The 20,102-nt window shown below is 32.0% G+C and overlaps 1 protein-coding gene across 5 annotated transcripts; it reads left to right on the top strand.

Annotated features, from left to right (window-relative positions):
- Positions 1-14,806: 14,806 nt before the first annotated feature.
- Positions 14,807-18,422, top strand: LOC7467599 (protein REVEILLE 8). 5 transcript variants are annotated; one of them, XM_024587171.2, is made up of 9 exons: positions 14,807-15,250; positions 15,571-15,628; positions 15,717-15,840; positions 15,935-16,093; positions 16,229-16,351; positions 16,454-16,563; positions 17,570-17,629; positions 17,810-17,912; positions 17,985-18,422. In XM_024587171.2, exons 1-8 carry the CDS (start codon positions 15,003-15,005, stop codon positions 17,891-17,893), a joined length of 966 nt encoding a protein of 321 aa, XP_024442939.1. In that variant the 5' UTR covers positions 14,807-15,002; the 3' UTR covers positions 17,894-17,912; positions 17,985-18,422. The 5 variants fall into 5 exon arrangements, with proteins under 5 accessions (XP_024442939.1, XP_052304129.1, XP_052304128.1 ...); XM_052448169.1 differs by having other exon boundaries at positions 14,808-15,250; positions 18,000-18,422; XM_052448168.1 differs by having other exon boundaries at positions 14,811-15,250; positions 15,953-16,093; positions 16,202-16,351; positions 18,000-18,422.
- The last annotated feature ends 1,680 nt before the right edge of the window (positions 18,423-20,102 follow it).

Raw genomic sequence — 20,102 nt, 5'->3', positions numbered from 1 at the left:
TCCAGAACTTTGTAAATTCAGTCAACGACTCTTAGAAAATCATTTTAGAATCCAACTATAAATTTAGAGAATTGTACCAATTTAAGTCTAATTGTTGGAATGAAACCATAAAGATATAATTTGGAAAGTTTTTTCAGAAAGATTAAATTTCTTTGGTCAAGACTCCAAAATATGTTGTTCAATGCTAAGATATAGTTAGGCAATTTATTGATAATTGACAAGGAAAATGCCATGAAAGAAATGTTAGATAAAAATTAAGATATTGATGGCTCAAATGAATTTCTCAAAATCTTTACTATCTTGTATTTTTTTAAAATAGGAATTTACCTAATATAAACTTAAAACAATCTTGTTCTGAATTTCTTACAATTATTAGGGTAGAGTTTTTTAGGAAAATAGTGATTTGGTCTCTTCTACAAGCAAGATATGTAATTGGTAAAGATATATAATGAGGTGACTTTTTTTCTTGGAGTCTTCAATTTTAAAAGGCTCGAGGAAATGCTCAAATTTTGTCAAAAAAGTTTGTCTTTTCAGGAGCACTTATTTTATCAACATGAATAATAATGAGTAACTCGTTCGTGATGTCATGACTCTTATGAAAAAACTTTTTGTATTTTGAGAGCATCATTTACTGGTTCATGTTCTTTGTTTGCTTGATTAGAAAGAACTTTTAAAGACATGTAATTCCGGATGAGGCTTTTTGAATTGAAAAAAAAAAACAGATTCTTAGGCTTAAAGAGTTTTTTAGGGTTCCAAAGACTTAGAATCACTGTCATTTTTTTAACTTGCTATATATTTTAGTCTTTCCTTATTTTATTTCTTTTACTTCCCCTTTTTCGTTGTTTTGGTGGGGCACCCTCATTTGGTTTTGACTTCATCATTTTTGTTCTTTTATGGGCATGCCCCCTAGTATTTGAGTTTCTCGACCTTTTTTACTTTTTGAATTTCTTATGACATTCTTTTAACCTTTGATCTCCTGCTTGCCTTCAATATGAGGCGTAATCCCAGTCAAGGTTTTCATGAAGAAAATTTCTCAGGCTCAAAGGGGATTGTAAGAGACATATTGCATTTTAATGAGAAATGGATAGCAAAGATAGTCTTTCCTCAATTCAAGCGTAAGTAGTTAAAATTGATAAATTTTTAACTCATCTAGTGTAATGGTTGGACTTGCAAAGAACTGTGTTTTACGAGTTTATAGTTATTGAACCCACTACATACCATTATGTATACAACTAAAGCATAGCCTAAAAGACATGGTGTGTGGGTGGCTATAAGTTTTCTTTAGATTTATGTCTTTTAGTTCATGTTCGTTGGTCACCTCAGAGTGAGAATTGTTTGATTGACTAATTCATTTATCATCCTACAAGTAGAATGCTAAAACACTGTTTTGAACAAATATTGAATTATTTCTTAACTAAAAGGTAATTTTAATTTTTCAAAATTATTTTAGCAAAGAATTTTCATAAAACCAATTTGATCATTACATTTTGAGCTGAGCCAATAGGATCATGTAAAGAAGGTTAACTTTTATGAGTTTTAAAAGGGTAGGGTTGCCACCTAGTGTCTTGCGTAGTGCACTTTAGAGTTTAACCATTTTCATACCATTATATAAATCAAATCATGGATGAAAACAAAATTTGAAATATTACTTTTATAAAAATATTTACTGGTTTCAGAACAATAATAAGACAAAGAAAAATTATACTTAATTAAAAGACGTGATTCAATCCTAAAACACATGGAAAACATGTTTAAGAAAGACAAGGATAAAAATGGTAAAGCTCGATAACAAAAAGAGTTGACATGGTATTACTCCTTATATTTTCATATTAGCTCCCCCTAACCAACATTTATGGCTTGAAATCCTAGCTTTTTGCTAACCCTTCAGGAGCTTTATGAAGATTGCCATAAAGACTAGTAATTTGTGCAAACCTTGTCAGCATTAAATGCAATCTTTGTATGGATGATACAAGTGATGTTACCGATGACTTAAATGTCTGAATATACTTTTTAATTCCCAAGTAGTAAGACTTGGCCATAAATTGAAGATACTTTATCTTGGTCTCTCTCTCTTATAATATGTCATAACATATGTATCATTTGACAATAAAGATTCAAGTGGAATTGTATTTGCTTTAGACAAATCTTCCATGAAAAAACAGTGTACAGAATAGCCTTATTTCCCAGCGAATGAATATCATGTAGATCATTAGTTATGGTTAAAGCCTTTTCAAGCAAGATACAAGATTCAAAAGTCATGGCTATACACATTTGCAACCAAAGGCAGATATTGCCACACTAACTTTACGTACATAGTCCTTTATTGCAAGAATAATGAAGTTGACTTTGCTTTAAGAAATGCAATGCAAAGTTCATTAGTTATATAATACAAGTTATTCGAAGTAGTTTCCAAGCTTTAAAGTTTTTAGTGCTTTCAAGTAAGCTTGCTACCATGTCTTACCATTACCATTACTTATTGTTGGCATCCGATAAACCCTATCTCTTGATGCCTCATTAACTGATGCCTAACTTCTCAGAGCCATTATTATCACCTCATCAGATGGTCATGGAACATAAGTGGAATTTATAATGTTTTGGTTAAAGTATCTCTCGTTGTATTGGCTTTTGATGGCAACTGTAACACTTGAGCCTAGCTATCTAATGCATTAGTTATAATATGATTCAGTTTGATCTTTCGCACAATAAAAGAATATGTTTGGATTTTTATTAGGGTATATTAGATTTCATGATCCAGTTCGTTTATGAGTTGAAAATCTCTCATATTCATATCTTGTTAATGCTCTTATAGTACCCCTATAATTTTAAATTAAATGTTTAGAACCCTTCATTAGCACACCAAAGTTCTCAATGAAGTAGTTGTCTTAAAAAAAAAAAAAAAACCTTATATTTAACATCATGAAGCTAGTCTTCTTACACTATATTTGTTTGTGGTATCGTCAACCTTAAAGAGGAATTGCATTCTAATGGACCTATATTTCACCTGCAAACTATACATTGGCATATATACAAACATGTAAAGATGCATGTTAGATTGTCTTTATTTACTCTTTTTTTTAGAGAGAAGGTGATGGGAGAAAGCTAGTCTTATTTTGACCAAAAAACAAAGGCTAAGGTTTTTTTATGGTGGCGTCCTCATTTCTTTCAAGATTCCTCTACTATTTATAAGCGAAATATTATCATTTTCCTTTAAATTGCTTGGTTCCCAAGCAACTTGATTTTATTTTAGTCCTTTATTATCTTGTTTCGCATTTTTAGCCCACTTGTGCATCTTATTTCTTATTTTAATTATTAATTTTCTTATTTTTTTATTTTTGGTTTTTTTAGAAACAATGTTGATGTCGATTCGATTTGATAGGAGAAGTATTAAGAAATACAAAATGGGCACGAATAAATCAAAAACATATTTCTTTGAATTTGATTTTTTCAAAGAACATCAACAAGATGAAAATAACTTAAAATAACATAAACAAAAGTGTGCGAATGGTTGAAATGCATCAAAAACATGTTTTTTTTTAATTTTCTTCTTTTTTTGGATTTCTTAGAAAATATTTTGAAAAAAAAGTTTCAAAATTTAAGTTGTGACACATTTAAACATGTTGAAAAAGTGAAGGTCATTTGCAATATCCATCATATTATCTTTTATGAACAATCCTTTGGATCCCTCATTTTGCTTCAAAAAACTCCTCTAGGGTATCCTTAATCATTTTTAGTTTGCAAAAATGTGACCTAAGCCTCTTTTTTTCCCCTTAATGCCTTGCTCAAAGTTACATTTAACTCCTTTATTTTTCTTTGATGCGCCATAAGATCTTGGTCAACTTTGTCAGGGCTTTCTAGCAATCTAGACTGTTACAAAAACAACATATTTCTAGGGACTTCATCAATACCACCTGTGTGATCTTAAGTTGGTTCTCAAGGTTTACATCTTTTTTCTAATGGTAATAAGGGTCTAGCTATTCTTTATGGCAACCTTCAAAGCCTGGTTTATCTTTTTCTGCATAGCCTCCTAGTGTTGTGTGTTGTGAATCTACAGTTCTCCCACTTATAGACACCTATAAAAGGAAAAAAAAAAGGGTAAGAACCTCTATGAAAAGAAGAAAATAAAAAAGAAAATATAATACAATGATTTACGTTAAAGGCCCTTAGATCTATGATTCATATTTGATGGGAAATATTGCTTCATATCCATTAATCAATGTCATTTGAGTACTAAAATAAACACTCAAGCCCTTTAATTATAAGTATTTCCCTAGACTATTAAAATATGAGTTTATACCCGAACATATTTTGTTATACCTTATACTTGTCTTTAAAAAAGACATGGAGGATTGAGATATGAAACCTAATCTAATCTCCCTAGAGAGTGGCCCTCCTTTAGTGGCAATAGAGCATAACTCTCGAAGACGAGTGTGATTATAGGGAATGAGTGGTTATGATTACTATAGAAAAAATAGTTATGGTGACCATGATGGAATGAGGGAAGAGTAACTAAAGCCCAATTGGGTTCTTAACTATGAGAGTTGATGACACAAATAGAGGTGAAAATATAAGGAACGAATGGAGGAGTACTACCACTAGGATTGTCAGCCTTGTTCGTCTTCTTTATATTATTAGTCATACTGGTAGTAACGCCTCTAAAATCCATGGTTTTGGATGAAAGAAGAGTTATAGTCAATGAAGGCATTTGGTTGATTCAAAGATTAATATCTTATGGGCTTACCTTTAAAGTTGACCAAGAAGAAGAACTTGTGTTAATTGAAGACTTAAAGAAGATTATTCCTTTTTTATTTTCCTTCAACATATGTTCAAACAAGTATGTTTAGGGTAAAACAACTCCTAAAAATGATAAATTGTTAGAGAAGCCTTACAAAAGTAACATTCATATGAGAGGGGAAAAAAGAGACTAAGTCTATTAATAGTCAAGCACTCTAACTGTAACATTCCCCATTCCGGGATAAAAACAACAATCTCATGTCAAAAAAAAAAAAAAACAGAATAGTTAAATTTTTTTTCTATATCTATTCATGGTGTTTGTATTAAAGTCTACCAAAATTTCGACGGAGTCTCCCCTATACTGGGAGGTCCCAAGTTATTGACATTTAACCTGTTTACACTTCTAATAACCCGCATCTCCTAACTCAACCCGACCTAATCATCCTGGGTCTCAATCCTACAAACATCATCATACATATCAAGCATAATATTTATGATATACATTATATAACAAATATCATTATGGATGGATAAAAATATAAATACGCATATATGGAATGTGGTTTAATGAACTACAGAGTTAAGTTCATTTAATCAAATTTAAACATTAATTATACAAATTAAGTTATAAAAACATTTTCATATTTACAAAATACAAGGGTATACTCCCTAGAACCTAGATTATAAGAAGTGAACCAAGCTAGGATTTACTCCTGTCGTGTATGCGATGGTCCTGAAACAAGATACATATTATTAAAACATGAATATCACAATAAATATAACAACACAAATATCTAACAATTTAAAAAGGGCAATATGCATTCATATTTTGTTCACTTCTCCCTTCTGGCTTTCATTAGAATCTCTTTCTTGTTTAACTACTAAAAACTGTTTCCACTCCCATTATCAACCTCCATTTCCAGATTTCGTAAGATCAATCATGATTATTTCTGCTTAACACATTACCAATTCCAATTTCACTAGTATCATCATCATCACCCCGTAGGAGTCGATGTAAGGTGGTCCCCTTACCTGGGATCCTAACATACATTAAATATATGATAATCAATACATGGTTGATCCCTTTACCCGAGATCCTAACATACACTAAATGTATGCTAGTCAATACGTGGTTGATCCCTTTACCCGGGATCCTAACATACACTAAATATATGCTAGTTCACGGCCCAAATCACACTTCTCATATTTCCATTGTCAACGATAATTTCATTGCTTGACAATTCACACAATAACTATTCAGCTAATATCCAATATTCTGTGATTTCCATTTCACATTGGGAACATATTAAATCATAGAATTTAACTAGAAAGTATAGGTGTAATCTACCTACCTGCATTGAAGCTCTACTCGTGCTCCGCTGTTGTTGTTGTTGCACCACACCTATGGTCCCTCATGCAAATCACAGGTTTATCTCATAAATTTTCCTCACTCAAGGATATGTTTTATATTAACCATATCAACAGCCAATAAGTCTTTCTTTCAGTCATTTCTTAATATTTGAACTGTTACTGTCTAGACATTGGACTATTATTGTCCAACCTCTCCTCAGATTTTTAACTATATCTGGAGTTATAAAACTCCATTTTAAGCGAGATTGGTCTCGTTGGAAAGCTAAGACACGAGGCTACAAGTTCTCTAAGGAAGGAGAGCCCAGTTCTGCCTCTAAGATAGTCAAAATTGCTCATCAACAAACATTGGATTGTTACTATCCAACTGTTACTGTCTTGGTATTGAACTTTTACCGTCCGACCTCTCCTCAGATTTTTAAACTATATCTGGAGTTATAGAACTCCATTTGAAGCGAGATTGGTCTCGTTGGAAAGCTAAGACACGAGGCTACAAATTCTCTAAGGGAAGGAGAACCTAGTTCTGCCTCTAAGACAGTCAAAATTTGCTCATCAACAAACATTGGACTGTTACTGTCTAACCGTTACTGTCTTGGTATTGAACTGTTATTGTCCGACCTCTCCTCAGATTTTTAACTATATCTAGAGTTATAGAACTTCATTTCAAGCGAGATTGGTCTCGTTGGAAAGCTAAGACACGAGGCTACAAGTTTTCTGAGGAAGGAGAACCCAGTTCTGCCTTTAAGATAGTCAAAATTACTCATCAACAAACATTGGACTGTTACTGTCCAATTGTTACTGTCTTGATATTGAACTGTTACCGTCCGACCTCTCCTCAGATTTTTAACTATATCTGGAGTTATAGAACTCCATTTCAAGCGAGATTGGTCTCGTTGGAAAGCTAAGACACGAGGCTACAAGTTCTCTGAGGAAGGAGAACCCAGTTCTGCCTCTAAGATAGTCAAAATTGCTTATCAATAAACATTGAATTGTTATTGTCCAACTGTTATTGTCTAGACATTGGACTGTTATTGTCCGATCTCTCCTTAGATTTTTAACTATATCTAGAGTTATAGAACTCCATTTCAAGCGAGATTGTTTTCATTGAAAAGCTAAGACACGAGGCTACAAGTTCTCTAAAGAAAGGAGAACTCAGTTCTGCCTCTAAGATAGTCAAAATTATTCATCAACAAACATTGGATTGTTATTGTCCAATTGTTACTGTCTAGACATTGAACTATTATTGTCCGACCTCTCCTCAGTTTTTTAACTATATCTAGAGTTATAGAACTCCATTTCAAGCGAGATTGGTCTCGTTGGAAAGCTAAGACACGATGCTACAAGTTCTCTAAAGGAAGGAGAACCCAGTTCTGTCTCTAAGATAGTCAAAATTGCTCATCAACAAACATTGGACGTTACTGTCCAACTCTTACTGTCTTGATATTGAACTGTTACTATCCGACCTCTTCTTATATTTTTAACTATATCTGGAGTTATAGAACTCCATTTCAAGCGAGATTGGTCTCGTTGGAAAGCTAAGACACAAGGCTACAAGTTCTACGAAGGAAGGAGAATCCAGTTCTGCCTCTAAGCTAGACAAAATTGCTCATTAACAAACATTGGACTGTTACTGTCCAACTGTTACTGTCTTGGTATTGAACTGTTACCGTCCGACCTCTCCTCATATTTTTAACTATATCTAGAGTTATAGAACTCCATTTCAAGCGAGATTGGTCTTGTTGGAAAGCTAAGACACGAGGCTTCAAGTTCTCTGTAGAAAAGAGAACCCAGTTTTGCCTCTAATACATTCAAAATTACTTATGAACAAACTATATCTAACTGCCCTACAGGGTCTGTCATGACCCATTCTTGGTTGGTGATCCATAGCTGGAGTTCTATAACTTCAAATTAAGCAAGACCAATGTCCTTAGTTAGTCAACATACAGGCATCAATTCATAATCAACTTTGAAACGACTCGTAAGACCATGTTTAGAACACCTTACCCGGTAAGAATCAAGGTTTCAATCTTCAACTCCCTTCTTTTCTTTCAAATGACAGCCTCCCCTCCCCTCTTCTCTTCTTGTTCAAATTTTTTTATTAATCATTTGCCCACCAGTGTTTATTCTACCTATAACCCTTAATCTTGGATGGGTTTTGGAAATTTTAGTGTTTCTCTTTTGATTTGTAAAAATGGATACAAAAACTCTCTCTTTTCTTTCCTTACGATTGCTGCAGATTTTTGGTGAGAAAATGAGTGTTTATGCTCTATAATTATTCTTATTTGCATTTAAGCCTCATTTTCTTTAAGTGTATCATTTTTGCCCCACATCTTTTTTCTTCTTCTTATAATTAAGTTATACCTCTTTTCTTTTCTTATAATTTCACCCCATAACTTTTAGTTTAGTTTATTTTCTTTAATTTAATCCAACCTTGATTTTTTTTTCCAGGGTGTACACTAACAATTGTATCCCTAAGTCAAATGGTTGATCTTATAACAAGGCGTGCATGGAATAGTTAGTCATAAAGATGTTTTTCACTTGAGGTAAGGTAGGGCATGTTGTTATATAGAAACACTGAAGTCATTTAAGAGCTAGAGTATCCTTAAATATATTAAGGGTCAATAATAAGAACGGGACTCCTATAAGACACGATGAACCACTTGCACCCGTATCTTTTTGCTTAGCTAGTCTTATTAGAGATAACCCCTTTGAGGGACTGTTGGTCAAAATAAAAAGGTGTAACAACATGAAATTTACCTGGTGTGCTTGAATAACTAATCAGTTGGTAATAATTCTTGAATAACACTAAAAAAAGATTCTCCCCTAACTATATACATTATAAAGTTGTCAAAGACTGTTATGATGTAGATTATTAGGATGTAGTTTATTGGTGTGGAGGATGAAGTGGTTCCACACTCTCTACATGAACTCCAATAAAGGAAATGTATACCCATACCTGAATATATAAAAGTGGTACTTATCTTTTAACTCTTGTATGAGTTTTAATAGGTTAGACATTGATCCTTTCTAGTGGCCTTTTATAAATGTAGCCTGTTTTTAGCCATGTCTAACATTCCACTGACTTCATCTTATAAATTTTACTAAGGTATATGTTGACCGATTGGTTCTAAGATAGTTTAATTACTCCCCAGGTTCTACTCTTTATAAGGTCCCATAACACTAGCTTCTTTGAAAAGATCAATTATTTCTCTAAACTACTTCTTGTTCAGGGAAATCATAGACTTAAAAGCTACTTTAGTTAGGTCTATAATTTTATAATTATAAAATTTTGAGAAAAATGAACAACTAATCTTAATGAAACTCTAATGACTAAATTATGGACTAGAAGTGGCAAAGAAACACTAGTGTACCCCCTAACTTTCTCGTATATCTAAATTTATGTATAAAATATGAATAATTTCTTTTGACACTACTAGAAAGCCCTATAAATAGTTTGTTGATAGAATTTTATAGTAGGTTGTGATGGTTTCTCTAAAATAAAAAATAACCCAAAAGAGATATAAGTAAAAAAAGAAGAATTATTGAAGACGAAGAAGACTACTAACCTTACGCCTTATAAAGACTGCCAACTTCCCAACAATATCAACAAAGTCTGGTTGACCTAAAAATCCACATCCAACAAGGTTCGGACATGTTTACGGTCAACAAAATAACATGGTCAAACTAATAATGGATAATTAGAATTCTTAAAAAAAAATAAACATTATGTATCCTTACATACATTTATGCACCAGACCCTGACCTTTCCTCATATGCCTAAAACATATGAGCATTACTCTTAAGACAAACTATCATGATTGGGAAATGTAAATGACAAAACCATTGACGAGACTATAAAGAATATCGGGATAAATTATATGTATCTCCATTTCAATACGTCACACCTATGATGACAATAAGGCACATCCTTGTTTAGATGAGATACATGAATGAGAGATCTTCCTTTTTTTTTTAATTAAAAAGTTAGATGAAAAGGCTACTCTTTATCCTTCACCTAGCACAAAGATTTAGAAGGCCATTATAGGCTTGTGATTTTAAGCTTCTTAGTGGGGCCTATAATGCTCTTCTCACACATGTAGGTTTAAGATGATAATGGGCCCATAACAGTGATGGGCTTGGCTGTATACCCCAAGTAAAAAATGACTTAAAACATCTTTGACCACTAATGGCTTTAAAAGTGGACCCTAAAGTGTACTCACCCCCAATACAAACTTGACTCTAGCACACCATTCTTGATCAAAACTAGTCAATTAGCCATCAGCTAAGAGCAAAAAATATACATGCATTAAATGCAACCACATTTTCCGCTCGAGTGTTGCATAGTAAAAAAAACCCAAAAGTCAACATCAACCATCCTCAACCTATAAATCTTAAAATAGAGATTATTTTATGTAGTGGTCCATTGTTACTCTATACTTTTGTCTTTTAAATAGTTCATAGTTATAGGTGACAAACATATTGATTATTTTATCCTTGTATGTAATACACTCATATGGGTTCAAGACTATATAAATAATCTTGAACCCGAAAGTAAAAGTAAAGGAATTTATCAATTCCTCTCAAAACTCATTATTAAAATCCTTTTTTCTTTTGCTAAGGCTACATCTCCTTTACCAGAACTGATTTAGGAATTAGAGAATCCTATATACTACATTAAAAAGTTTGTTTTATAGGCTTCCTTGTTATTACAACCCAACATACCACATTTTTTATCAATCCGTCTTGAAAAAGTTTACAATTTTGCAAAGGTTTAGCTCAACCTCATCAAAAAGCATTTACATTACTTTAATTCTTAATTCATAATTCACTTGTATGTTGTTTTATTAAAATTTCTATTAAACTATTAACTTATATATAAAATTGATTTAATAATAATATAATAATCATGATTATAGTGATAGTAATAATGATGATGATAAATAATTACATATAAAGTAATTTTACTTAAATTTGACATTTCACTTAAAATTTATTAACCCTACAATTTTTTGGTAAATTTTATAGATTATTGTATAAAAGTTCAATTCTTCTATAAGTTCTTAATCACAGGATATAAGGCGAGCGTTTGGTTTTTCCCTAATACATGATTTTGTTTTTAAAAAAATCCAACAAAGTACGTATAAAATGATTTTTTGAAATGTTAAGTAAATTATACATTTTATTTAAAATTAATCAAGTGTATAATTCTAAGGTAAATTAAAGTCAAAGGTATTATATAAAAGGATCTTTCTTTATCGTTAATTATGGAAGAAAGGAAAAATTTATGGAATTAAGGTCTCAACTCTCAATCATGTAATAAAAAAAACATATTTTCTTTTGTTATACATGAAATTAGAAATAATGAAAAAAAATCCAACAGAGTAATTCAAAAGGCAATTTTTGAATATTTGCTAAACTTTCAATCTACTTTGTGTAGGCTTTGGAAAACTTGAATCATTTAACAAATACTATATCCTCAATTTGTTTTTTTTTAAATATTGATCGGAATAAAATCCTCCCATGCAAAGTATTTATAGAAAAAAAAAAACTAATAGAAGCAAAAACAATAAAACGTTACTCAGGGGCGGAGATAGGGGGCTGGTAGGGGCCCCGACCTCTGCAAGGAAATTTTTTTTTTCAGCCCCTCTCTTAACAATATTTATATTTTTAGCTTAAATAATAAAACAACTAACATTTTGGTCTTTTTTAATTTTATTTTCTAGTTCCGCCCCTGATCTTACCGTGTCAAGAAAAAAAATTGCTTTGATTTTAATAATAGCATTATATAATTTTATAAATACTTCTTATTTTTGCTAAAATTTTCATGAGATTGATGTCTCAACTAGTGATTTTTTTTTTTTTAAGTAGCAACTTGCTATTATTGTTGTCTTGATCACTTTATGATTTCACGTGTTTAGTTTTCTAATAATTGCAAATTCTTAAGTTACAAAAAAATTCAGTAAGAAAATCAAACACACCCGTAACTTGGGTGTAAAATATTATTATAGTGGATCAGTGTGCTTATTATTATATTATAAGTTGTTTTTAAAATATATTTTTATTGTAAAATATATTAAAATAATTTTTTAATATTTATTTTATTTATAGTATTATCAAATAAAGTTATAAAAATACTAAACGTAAATATTAACTTAATATTTAAAAATAAAAACAAATTTAAAAAACAAAAATTATTTGCACTCCACAGTCCACACCAAGGTTGTCAATTCCGTTTCGGTAGGTGTTTTGTTTTTTCAATTGGAATGAAATGTTTCAGTTTCGAAGTGTTTCGGCGTGCCGTTTCGGGGTTGTATTGTTCATATATATATATATATATATATATATATATATATATATATATATATATATTCAACAAACATAATTCAAATTCAAGATAAATTAATTATAAATTATGTAATACAAACACAATGCCAAAAAAATATAATTTCAAATTTTAAAATATTTCTAAATAGTCAAGATTAAATAGATCTTTAACTTAAAGTAATTCAACTTAAACAAAATATCAAAATATTATGAAAGTAAAATGTTTTAACAAAAATATTTTAAATATAAAGTTAGGTCAATGCTATTAAGGCTAATGGAATCTAAAGCATCCCTTATTTTGCTCAAATTCCTACAAAGTATAAACATGAAAAAAACAACATGAATATAAACCATATATATTAGTGATAAATCTAATTTTAAAAAATTAATATCATTGTTAATGAAAATAATAATAATAATTTTCAATATTATTATTAATATCATTGTTATAGAAAATAGTAATGAAAAAGAGCTTTTTATAATTGGGTGGTTTAATTAATTAAATTGAATAAGGTTCAATTTAATTTAATTTGATTCAATGGCTTTTCAAGAGCGGAACGGAACATGTGGAATGGAACCGGAACGTTCCGGGCGGAATTTAGCCGAAAAATCCGGAACGTTCCGGGATTTAAAATGAGATAAAATTTGTTCCGTTTTATTTCGTTTTTTGAATTAGTATAGAATGTTTCGGCTATTCTAAACGGAATGGAACGGAATTGACAATCTTGATCCACACACCCAGCTGCCCCCACATGAAAAGGATTGATAAATTATTAGCCAATGATCTTTCTTTAATGGGGGCCACAAGGCTTAGATGCTGGCCACCACCTTCCCTCCTTGATGAATGAAACACAAAAGCTTAAAATGACAGACAGTTGTGGGTTTCTGGGATTAGTGGACTAGAAAAATTCACACGTCGCTATCGCAAGTCTCTCACTGTCCCACTTCCAGTTGGGCTTAGCGGTTAATCGCCAGAAATTATGAAAACATCGGCGGCGCTGTCAATGATGAAATGACTGCTTCTCAGCATCGGCCATCGGGAGCTACCAAATCAAAGTTACTTTCCAAATTAGGTTGCGGATAAGAGGGAATCCACCGGGTTTTTTTTTAATGAATTATTCTCCATTAATTCATCAGCGTCGGCTTTTCTTTCCTTTCCTTTTTTTTTTTTAACAGTGATCTCTAATGGGAGGGAAAAGAAAAATTTGAATTCATACCCAAAAATTAACAAGTGTTTTTTAATAACAAAGCTAGCCGGATACCTTTAAATACTAGATTATTCTCTCATTTTCTTTCATCAATCCTTCAACATAAATATGCAATTGTTATACCATAAAAAATACATATCTAATATTGATGAGGTTGTTAAAAATATTTGTTGAGAATTGTCTTGAAAGTCCAAGAAAAGAAGGAATTCACTTTGATAGTGATAAGATTTGTAAAATAAGTTTGCTCGTGGATTTAGATATATTCAAATATCTAAATCAATTTCGATTAGCAATGAAAACATTGTATGACTATATGTATTTAGTTGTAGAGCAATAGGGTTGAGTAAAAGGAATAGAATTAATCTTACGTTGAATGTCAAGATTGTTTATATAATCTTAAACTTATTTAGACAAGTCTGTACAAGGATAAAAAGATTAATATGCTTTTATCACCTATAGTTTTAAACTATTTGATGACAAAGACCTAATAGCGACAATGAATCACTACAAAAGCTGCTCGCATTTTAGATTGTGAGGGTTGTGTATAGTTGATAACAAATATTGAACGAATCTCTAAAATGACACGTTTATGAGAGCGTGTCTATATATAATGCATGCACATCTTGTTTTCTTTGTTGGTGATGAATAAACTAGATTTTAACTATAGGGTAATATATTCCAGTAAGGCATGTTTGATTCCAAAGCATCTCCACCCCTAGCAAAGAATGGTTCAATCTTTAGAGAACATTAGGCCACCAAGGTATCCTAGACCTAGAATAAAGATGAAATTATTGATCATTATAGCAAATCCAAATCTAAGATTTTAAGTGTTTGTTTGAGAAAGTCATAGCTATAGGCGATATAGCTTTTAAAAAACTATAAATTATAGCTTTTAAAAATAACATACGTAAGGGGACGGATATTATTTTTTAAAGTATTACTAAATATTTAAAAGCCACAGCCACAATTAAAAGTTACAGCACGTTTAAATTGGTGCTTCCAAGCAAGCACTAAGTACACGAAATCAGAGTGAGAGGAGCAGTGTTGTCTTTACGAGTGAAATGATTTCACACAAGATAAGATCCTACGTCAATGGATGGATGGATGAGGATGGTTAGTTAGTTAGGGACGATAAAAAAAATCGGCGTAGACAAGGAAGTAAAGTAGACGAGTAATTGAGAGGTCTCAAATACCTTACAGTTTCGTACACACAGCCCGCCTCAGAGAGAGAGAGAGAGAGCGTGTGTTTGCCTTTACCACAGTGTGTCCTCTGCCCTCATGCACACACTGACTGACACCCACACACGCCCTGTCTTTCCTGCTTCTCCAATTTCTACACAATTCTATGCTTTGGAAAGAGAGTAGCTCTACATGATAATGAACACCAACTCATCCTCTTCAACTTCAACGGCAGGAGCTGGAACAGAAGCGAATCCAGGTGGTCCTGATCAAGCAATGGCTACACAACCACCATTAGCAGCAGCAGCAGCTACAGGTACAACCTCAGCAACTAGCAGTGATGGGTCAGGCAAGAAAGTAAGAAAACCTTATACAATTACCAAGTCTCGTGAGAGTTGGACTGAGGAAGAGCATGACAAGTTCCTTGAAGCCCTTCAATTGTAAATTTCCTTTTTCGTTTCTCTTTCTATAACTACTCTGTCTCCCCCCCCCCCCCCCCCCCCCCGGTTTTTAGTTCTTGCTCTGGAAATTCGAGTTCAAAAGAAGAAAGAACGGAAAATAAGCACCAATTTCTTGATTTTTATTTCAGCAATTGAGTTTGATTTGTTGCTGTTTGATGGTTGCTTCCTTTTTTAGCTCTGTCACTTTTTCTTGGTTGAAATGCTATCTGGGAAGAAATAAATAAACGGACCTATTAATTATGTTTTATACAGGATGTTTATCACATGAAACTAAATTGATTAGGTCCTTTTTCGTTCAGGTTTGATCGTGACTGGAAAAAGATTGAAGATTTTGTGGGATCAAAGACGGTGATCCAGGTCTGAATCATATGTTTTGGCTTTGCAGGTTCAGATTTCTATTATCTTATTGGAATGTTCTTTACTTACTGATTATATACACTTGCAGATTCGGAGTCATGCGCAGAAATACTTTCTGAAGGTCCAGAAGAATGGTACAATCGCCCACGTGCCTCCTCCTCGCCCTAAACGCAAAGCCTCTCATCCCTACCCACAGAAGGCTTCAAAAATTGGTTTGGCCATTCTCACCAAATATGATGATATATGCTACTGCGCATTAAAATTTCCTTCTTGACATTCAGCCATGTTGTGTCTTAATTATTTCAGTTTTATTGCCACTCCCAGTATCCATGGCTTACCCTTCATCAATGAATACCTTTACACCGGGATATGCTCCATGGGATGAAACTTCAATGTTAATAACCTCCGCAACAAGAAAAATCATGCCATCGCAAGATGAGCTTGCTAATTTTCACGGAGCTGAAGGTGTGCACACTTCTTTATTTGTTATCTTCATGTTATTATATTAGTAGATTATTTCTACTAGAGGAAACTTTCCAGCACTTCTTATGGCATGCAACGTTACTGATTCAGCTGATATTGGAACAAAGGATGTATCAGATATTGGAACAAAGGGTGTATCAAGGTTTAGTTACAATACTGTCAGTGGCCTTGGGACATCAAGTAGAACATTGCCGAGTGCTGAGATGCCAAAGCAAGGGAAGCAAGCACCTGTGCTTCATGGTAATCCATAATCCACAAGAATATAGTTAATTTTCCACTGATACTGACCTCAAACTCAAAGAAAAAAAAGGGTTCTTTCTTACTTTTACCTATTGTTTGCAGGTATACCAGATTTTGCTGAAGTATATAGCTTCATTGGAAGCGTTTTTGATGTGGAAACGAAAGGGCATGTGAAAAAGCTCAACGAAATGGACCCAATAAATTTTGAAACTGTGAGTTGAATTGAATTGAGATGCATCTTTTTCCCATGATACTATGAAAAGGATTACAGTGGAAGTCTATACTACAGTACCATAAATGAATAAGGCGTAGTATAGTGGTGAGTCTGGTTCATGATTACAGTGGAAGTCTATACTACAGTACCATAAATGAATCATAGGATCAACGATGATTCTCATCTTTCTACTCAAGCATTATATGATATGCAAGGGGGCTACAGAAGTTAATAATATTGTTGGAGTACTAACAATGTTTTCTAGATATTTGGTTTTGAGCTACGTATTGCTGGTAAATTGGTAATCAGAACCAGTGTTCTATGTCTGGGAGCCTAAACTAAGACCTGAAAGAGAACAATAAAAAATGAGGATTGCTACATGCACTGGATTGAATATTCTAGTCTTACCTGTTACTTACAACACGATCAGATTTTACAGGGCGGATGCTGTCATCCTCCTTTAGATAGACATCAATTTAATATATAAAGAAAAAAAATATTTACGTTAATTTTTCTGGTTTAACCTAACAGAAAGTGGTTCGCATTTGTAGCTATCATGGCGAGTCACTTTCGGCTATAGTGAGCCAATGTTAGGGGAAAGTCCTCTCCATAATTACATACAAAAATTTTCCCCATATTGCAATCTTATGATTTTCTCTACTGCATAAAATTAAGTGCTGACCTGGTTGGCTAGTTCATGGGAGTCTCACTTGTTTGATGGGCTTGTCTGGCTCTTCAAAATTGGCCCTTCATCTTCTCCACTTGCTTAACATAGCGGTCATTCAAGTAAAATATTAGTATTCAGCACGATCATGTCTATATTTCTGAAGTTTCCTTCTGCTATGATGTATATATTGACATTAAAAGCATTAGTGTGTTAGTGGAGTTCTCAAAAGAGTACAAGAATATATACACGGAGCCAGTAAACATAAGTTTGGTGTGTACACTGATTTTCCTGTTTATTTCAATGTGCTCTGTATATAATTCCTTTTGGTCTCTTGCAGGTTTTGTTGTTGATGAGGAACCTTACTGTTAATTTGTCTAGCCCTGATTTTGAGCCAATTGTAAGTTTTATTGTTTTGTAAGTGTGTTCATAGCAGCTTTTACCAGCATGCATGCAAATACTTTCCCGTGAAAGATCTTTGAACAAGCTCTCTTATTCTCTCTTTTGCATATTTTATGTTTCTAAATTCTTCAATGATTGTTCTGTAACCTTGGCTAATTTACTTCCTTGGTTGATTCAGAGGAAGGTCATGTCATCTTATGATGTCAATAGCAAAACAGTGGGAGTTGCTGCCCTGAACCAGACCAATGATATAGCATGTTGAACTAAAATTTTGCTGACCTGTACGTTTTCACCCATTCATTTTTTATTTTTTTTCATTTTCCTTGCTTCTCCAGGCTCTAACTTCCTCTTAGCATCTTTTGTTGCAGTAACGTGGTGATGTTGGCTGTAATTCTTGCTGCATCACTAAAATCAAATAAATGTATCTTGCTGCACATGCTTGGAAGTTCATAGTTTATGATGGTAGAAGAAAGTTCTTGACTGATTTTCAAGGTTCGTACGTGTAATGTACCTTGATGTCTACTGACCTCATTTGCAATGGCTGTTTCTATTATATTGACGATTTGGCCTTCAACCAAACAAGCGTGTATATCTTGCGAGATCTGTTTGGTGGTGGTTTGGCCGTCCCTTAATATAATTTTGCGTGTAGCGGCGTACATTTTGCCTAGGCATTGTAACTACAAGAATTTGAATACATTAGAAAAGGTACTGCCCGTCAGATTTGTGAATGTATGTTATTTTCTGTATTTGAATGATCTCCATATATACTAGACTTCTATCTGATTTGCCCAGCGGGTTTATATTATTTTTATAGTAAAATATTTAAAAGTTGTAATTATATTTTTAAAAAAATTTAATAACTCAAATTATAATCCAATCAATTAAATAAATTGATTTTATTTGAATTATATTGAAAAAAACAACAATAGCAAACAGGAAAGTGTATGTATGTATGTATGTATGTATATGAATAAAAAGATTGTGATGATATGAAAAAAAAAAAAAACTTTATCTAAAAGCCGAAAAACAAGTTATCTAAACTTTTATTTGGTTATATTTTCTGTATTTGAATGATCTTTATATATATATATATATATATATATATTAGACTTGTACCCCAGTTACGGTTTATATTATTTTTATAGTAATATATTTAAACGTTCGAAGTATATATATATTTTTGAAAACTAATAACTCGAATTATAATCTAATCAATTAAATAAGCTGATTTTATTTAAATTTTATAAAAAAAACAGGAATATATATATATAAAGAGATTGTGATGATATGAGAAAAAAAATCTTTATCCAAAAGCAAAAAAACAAGTTATCTAAACTTCTATTTGGTTGTATTTAATGAATTTATTTATTAAAATAAATTTATAATATAAATAGATATATAAAATTTATTGAATAAAATAAAAGAAAAAATATATCATGCAAGGTTGTATATACAAAAAATATTATAAAAAATAAAAATTTAATTTATATAAAATATATATAAAAAAATTATAGATGAATTATACTAACATCAAAAAAACAAAACACTTAATATAATTAAGAAATAATTACTATTTAAAAAAAAAGCTAAAAAAGAAAACAATTAATAGAGAATGAGTATTAACTAAAACATAAATCAAAAAATTATTTTTAATATATATATAATATTAATTAAAAATGACCCACGTTTTGGGCCTAGTAAGCAAGGCCAAGTGCTTGGCCCATTAAGAAAAGGCTCGCGCGTGGGCCTTTATTTATTTTTCTTAATTTAATAGGACGGACGACATGTTGTTTGCTCTATTTGTGGAAAAAAAAAATGATGCGTTGTCCATCTCAGCAAACAACATGTCATCTGGAATTCCTAGAATGAGGCTACTAGTGTGGTCGGAAATATGGGGTTCACGATTGTCTTCACCTAAAAATCCATTTTGAATCAATTTTTGATCCAAAACTTCTAGGAAACATCCTAGGAGTCTTGTTAAACCAATCAATGGCCTCTAAAAGTGTAAAAAGCTACCCCAAAACCCGAAATCAATCTAAAATAAAAAATCTTCCTGAGCTCATATATGTTTTTTTAGTCATTTTCAAGGTAAGAAAAACATAATATTAGCCCCCTATATCATATGAAACTATTTGACAAAAAAATCAACTGTTTTGATAGCTTAAATTGTCACTAACGATAACTTTCTTTCTCTAAATCAGAATCTAACGACCCCCTTTCTCCTCCACAAAAAAAAAAAACTAAAAATGAGAAAAAATAAAGTTTGGTACCAAAATTATATTTTAAAAAATTATACGGACAGGTCATTTAATAGCTAAAATAGATAGGAGACGAAAATGAACTTTACAAAAAACATCTCAAAGCCTCCACCTATATTACTCATGTTTATCATTTCAATCATCTTTCTTTCAATTCAACCATTTATTCTAAAAAAACATGCAATTGAGTTCAAAACTTGGGCTCAAAATGGC

Source organism: Populus trichocarpa, chromosome 16, assembly GCF_000002775.5.
Source record: "Populus trichocarpa isolate Nisqually-1 chromosome 16, P.trichocarpa_v4.1, whole genome shotgun sequence".
NCBI classification, from domain to species: domain Eukaryota; kingdom Viridiplantae; phylum Streptophyta; class Magnoliopsida; order Malpighiales; family Salicaceae; genus Populus; species Populus trichocarpa.
Note: the sequence above shows the minus strand (reverse complement) of the source record. Positions and strands in the feature narration are given on the sequence as shown.

Coding starts and splice junctions, on each gene's coding strand:
- LOC7467599 (XM_006373793.3), top strand. CDS start 15,003: ATGATAATGAACACCAACTCATCCTCTTCAACTTCAACGGCAGGAGCT. Junction 15,251..15,570: donor TTCCTTGAAGCCCTTCAATT/GTAAATTTCCTT, acceptor TTTTTCGTTCAG/GTTTGATCGTGACTGGAAAA. Junction 16,352..16,453: donor GCAAGCACCTGTGCTTCATG/GTAATCCATAAT, acceptor TATTGTTTGCAG/GTATACCAGATTTTGCTGAA.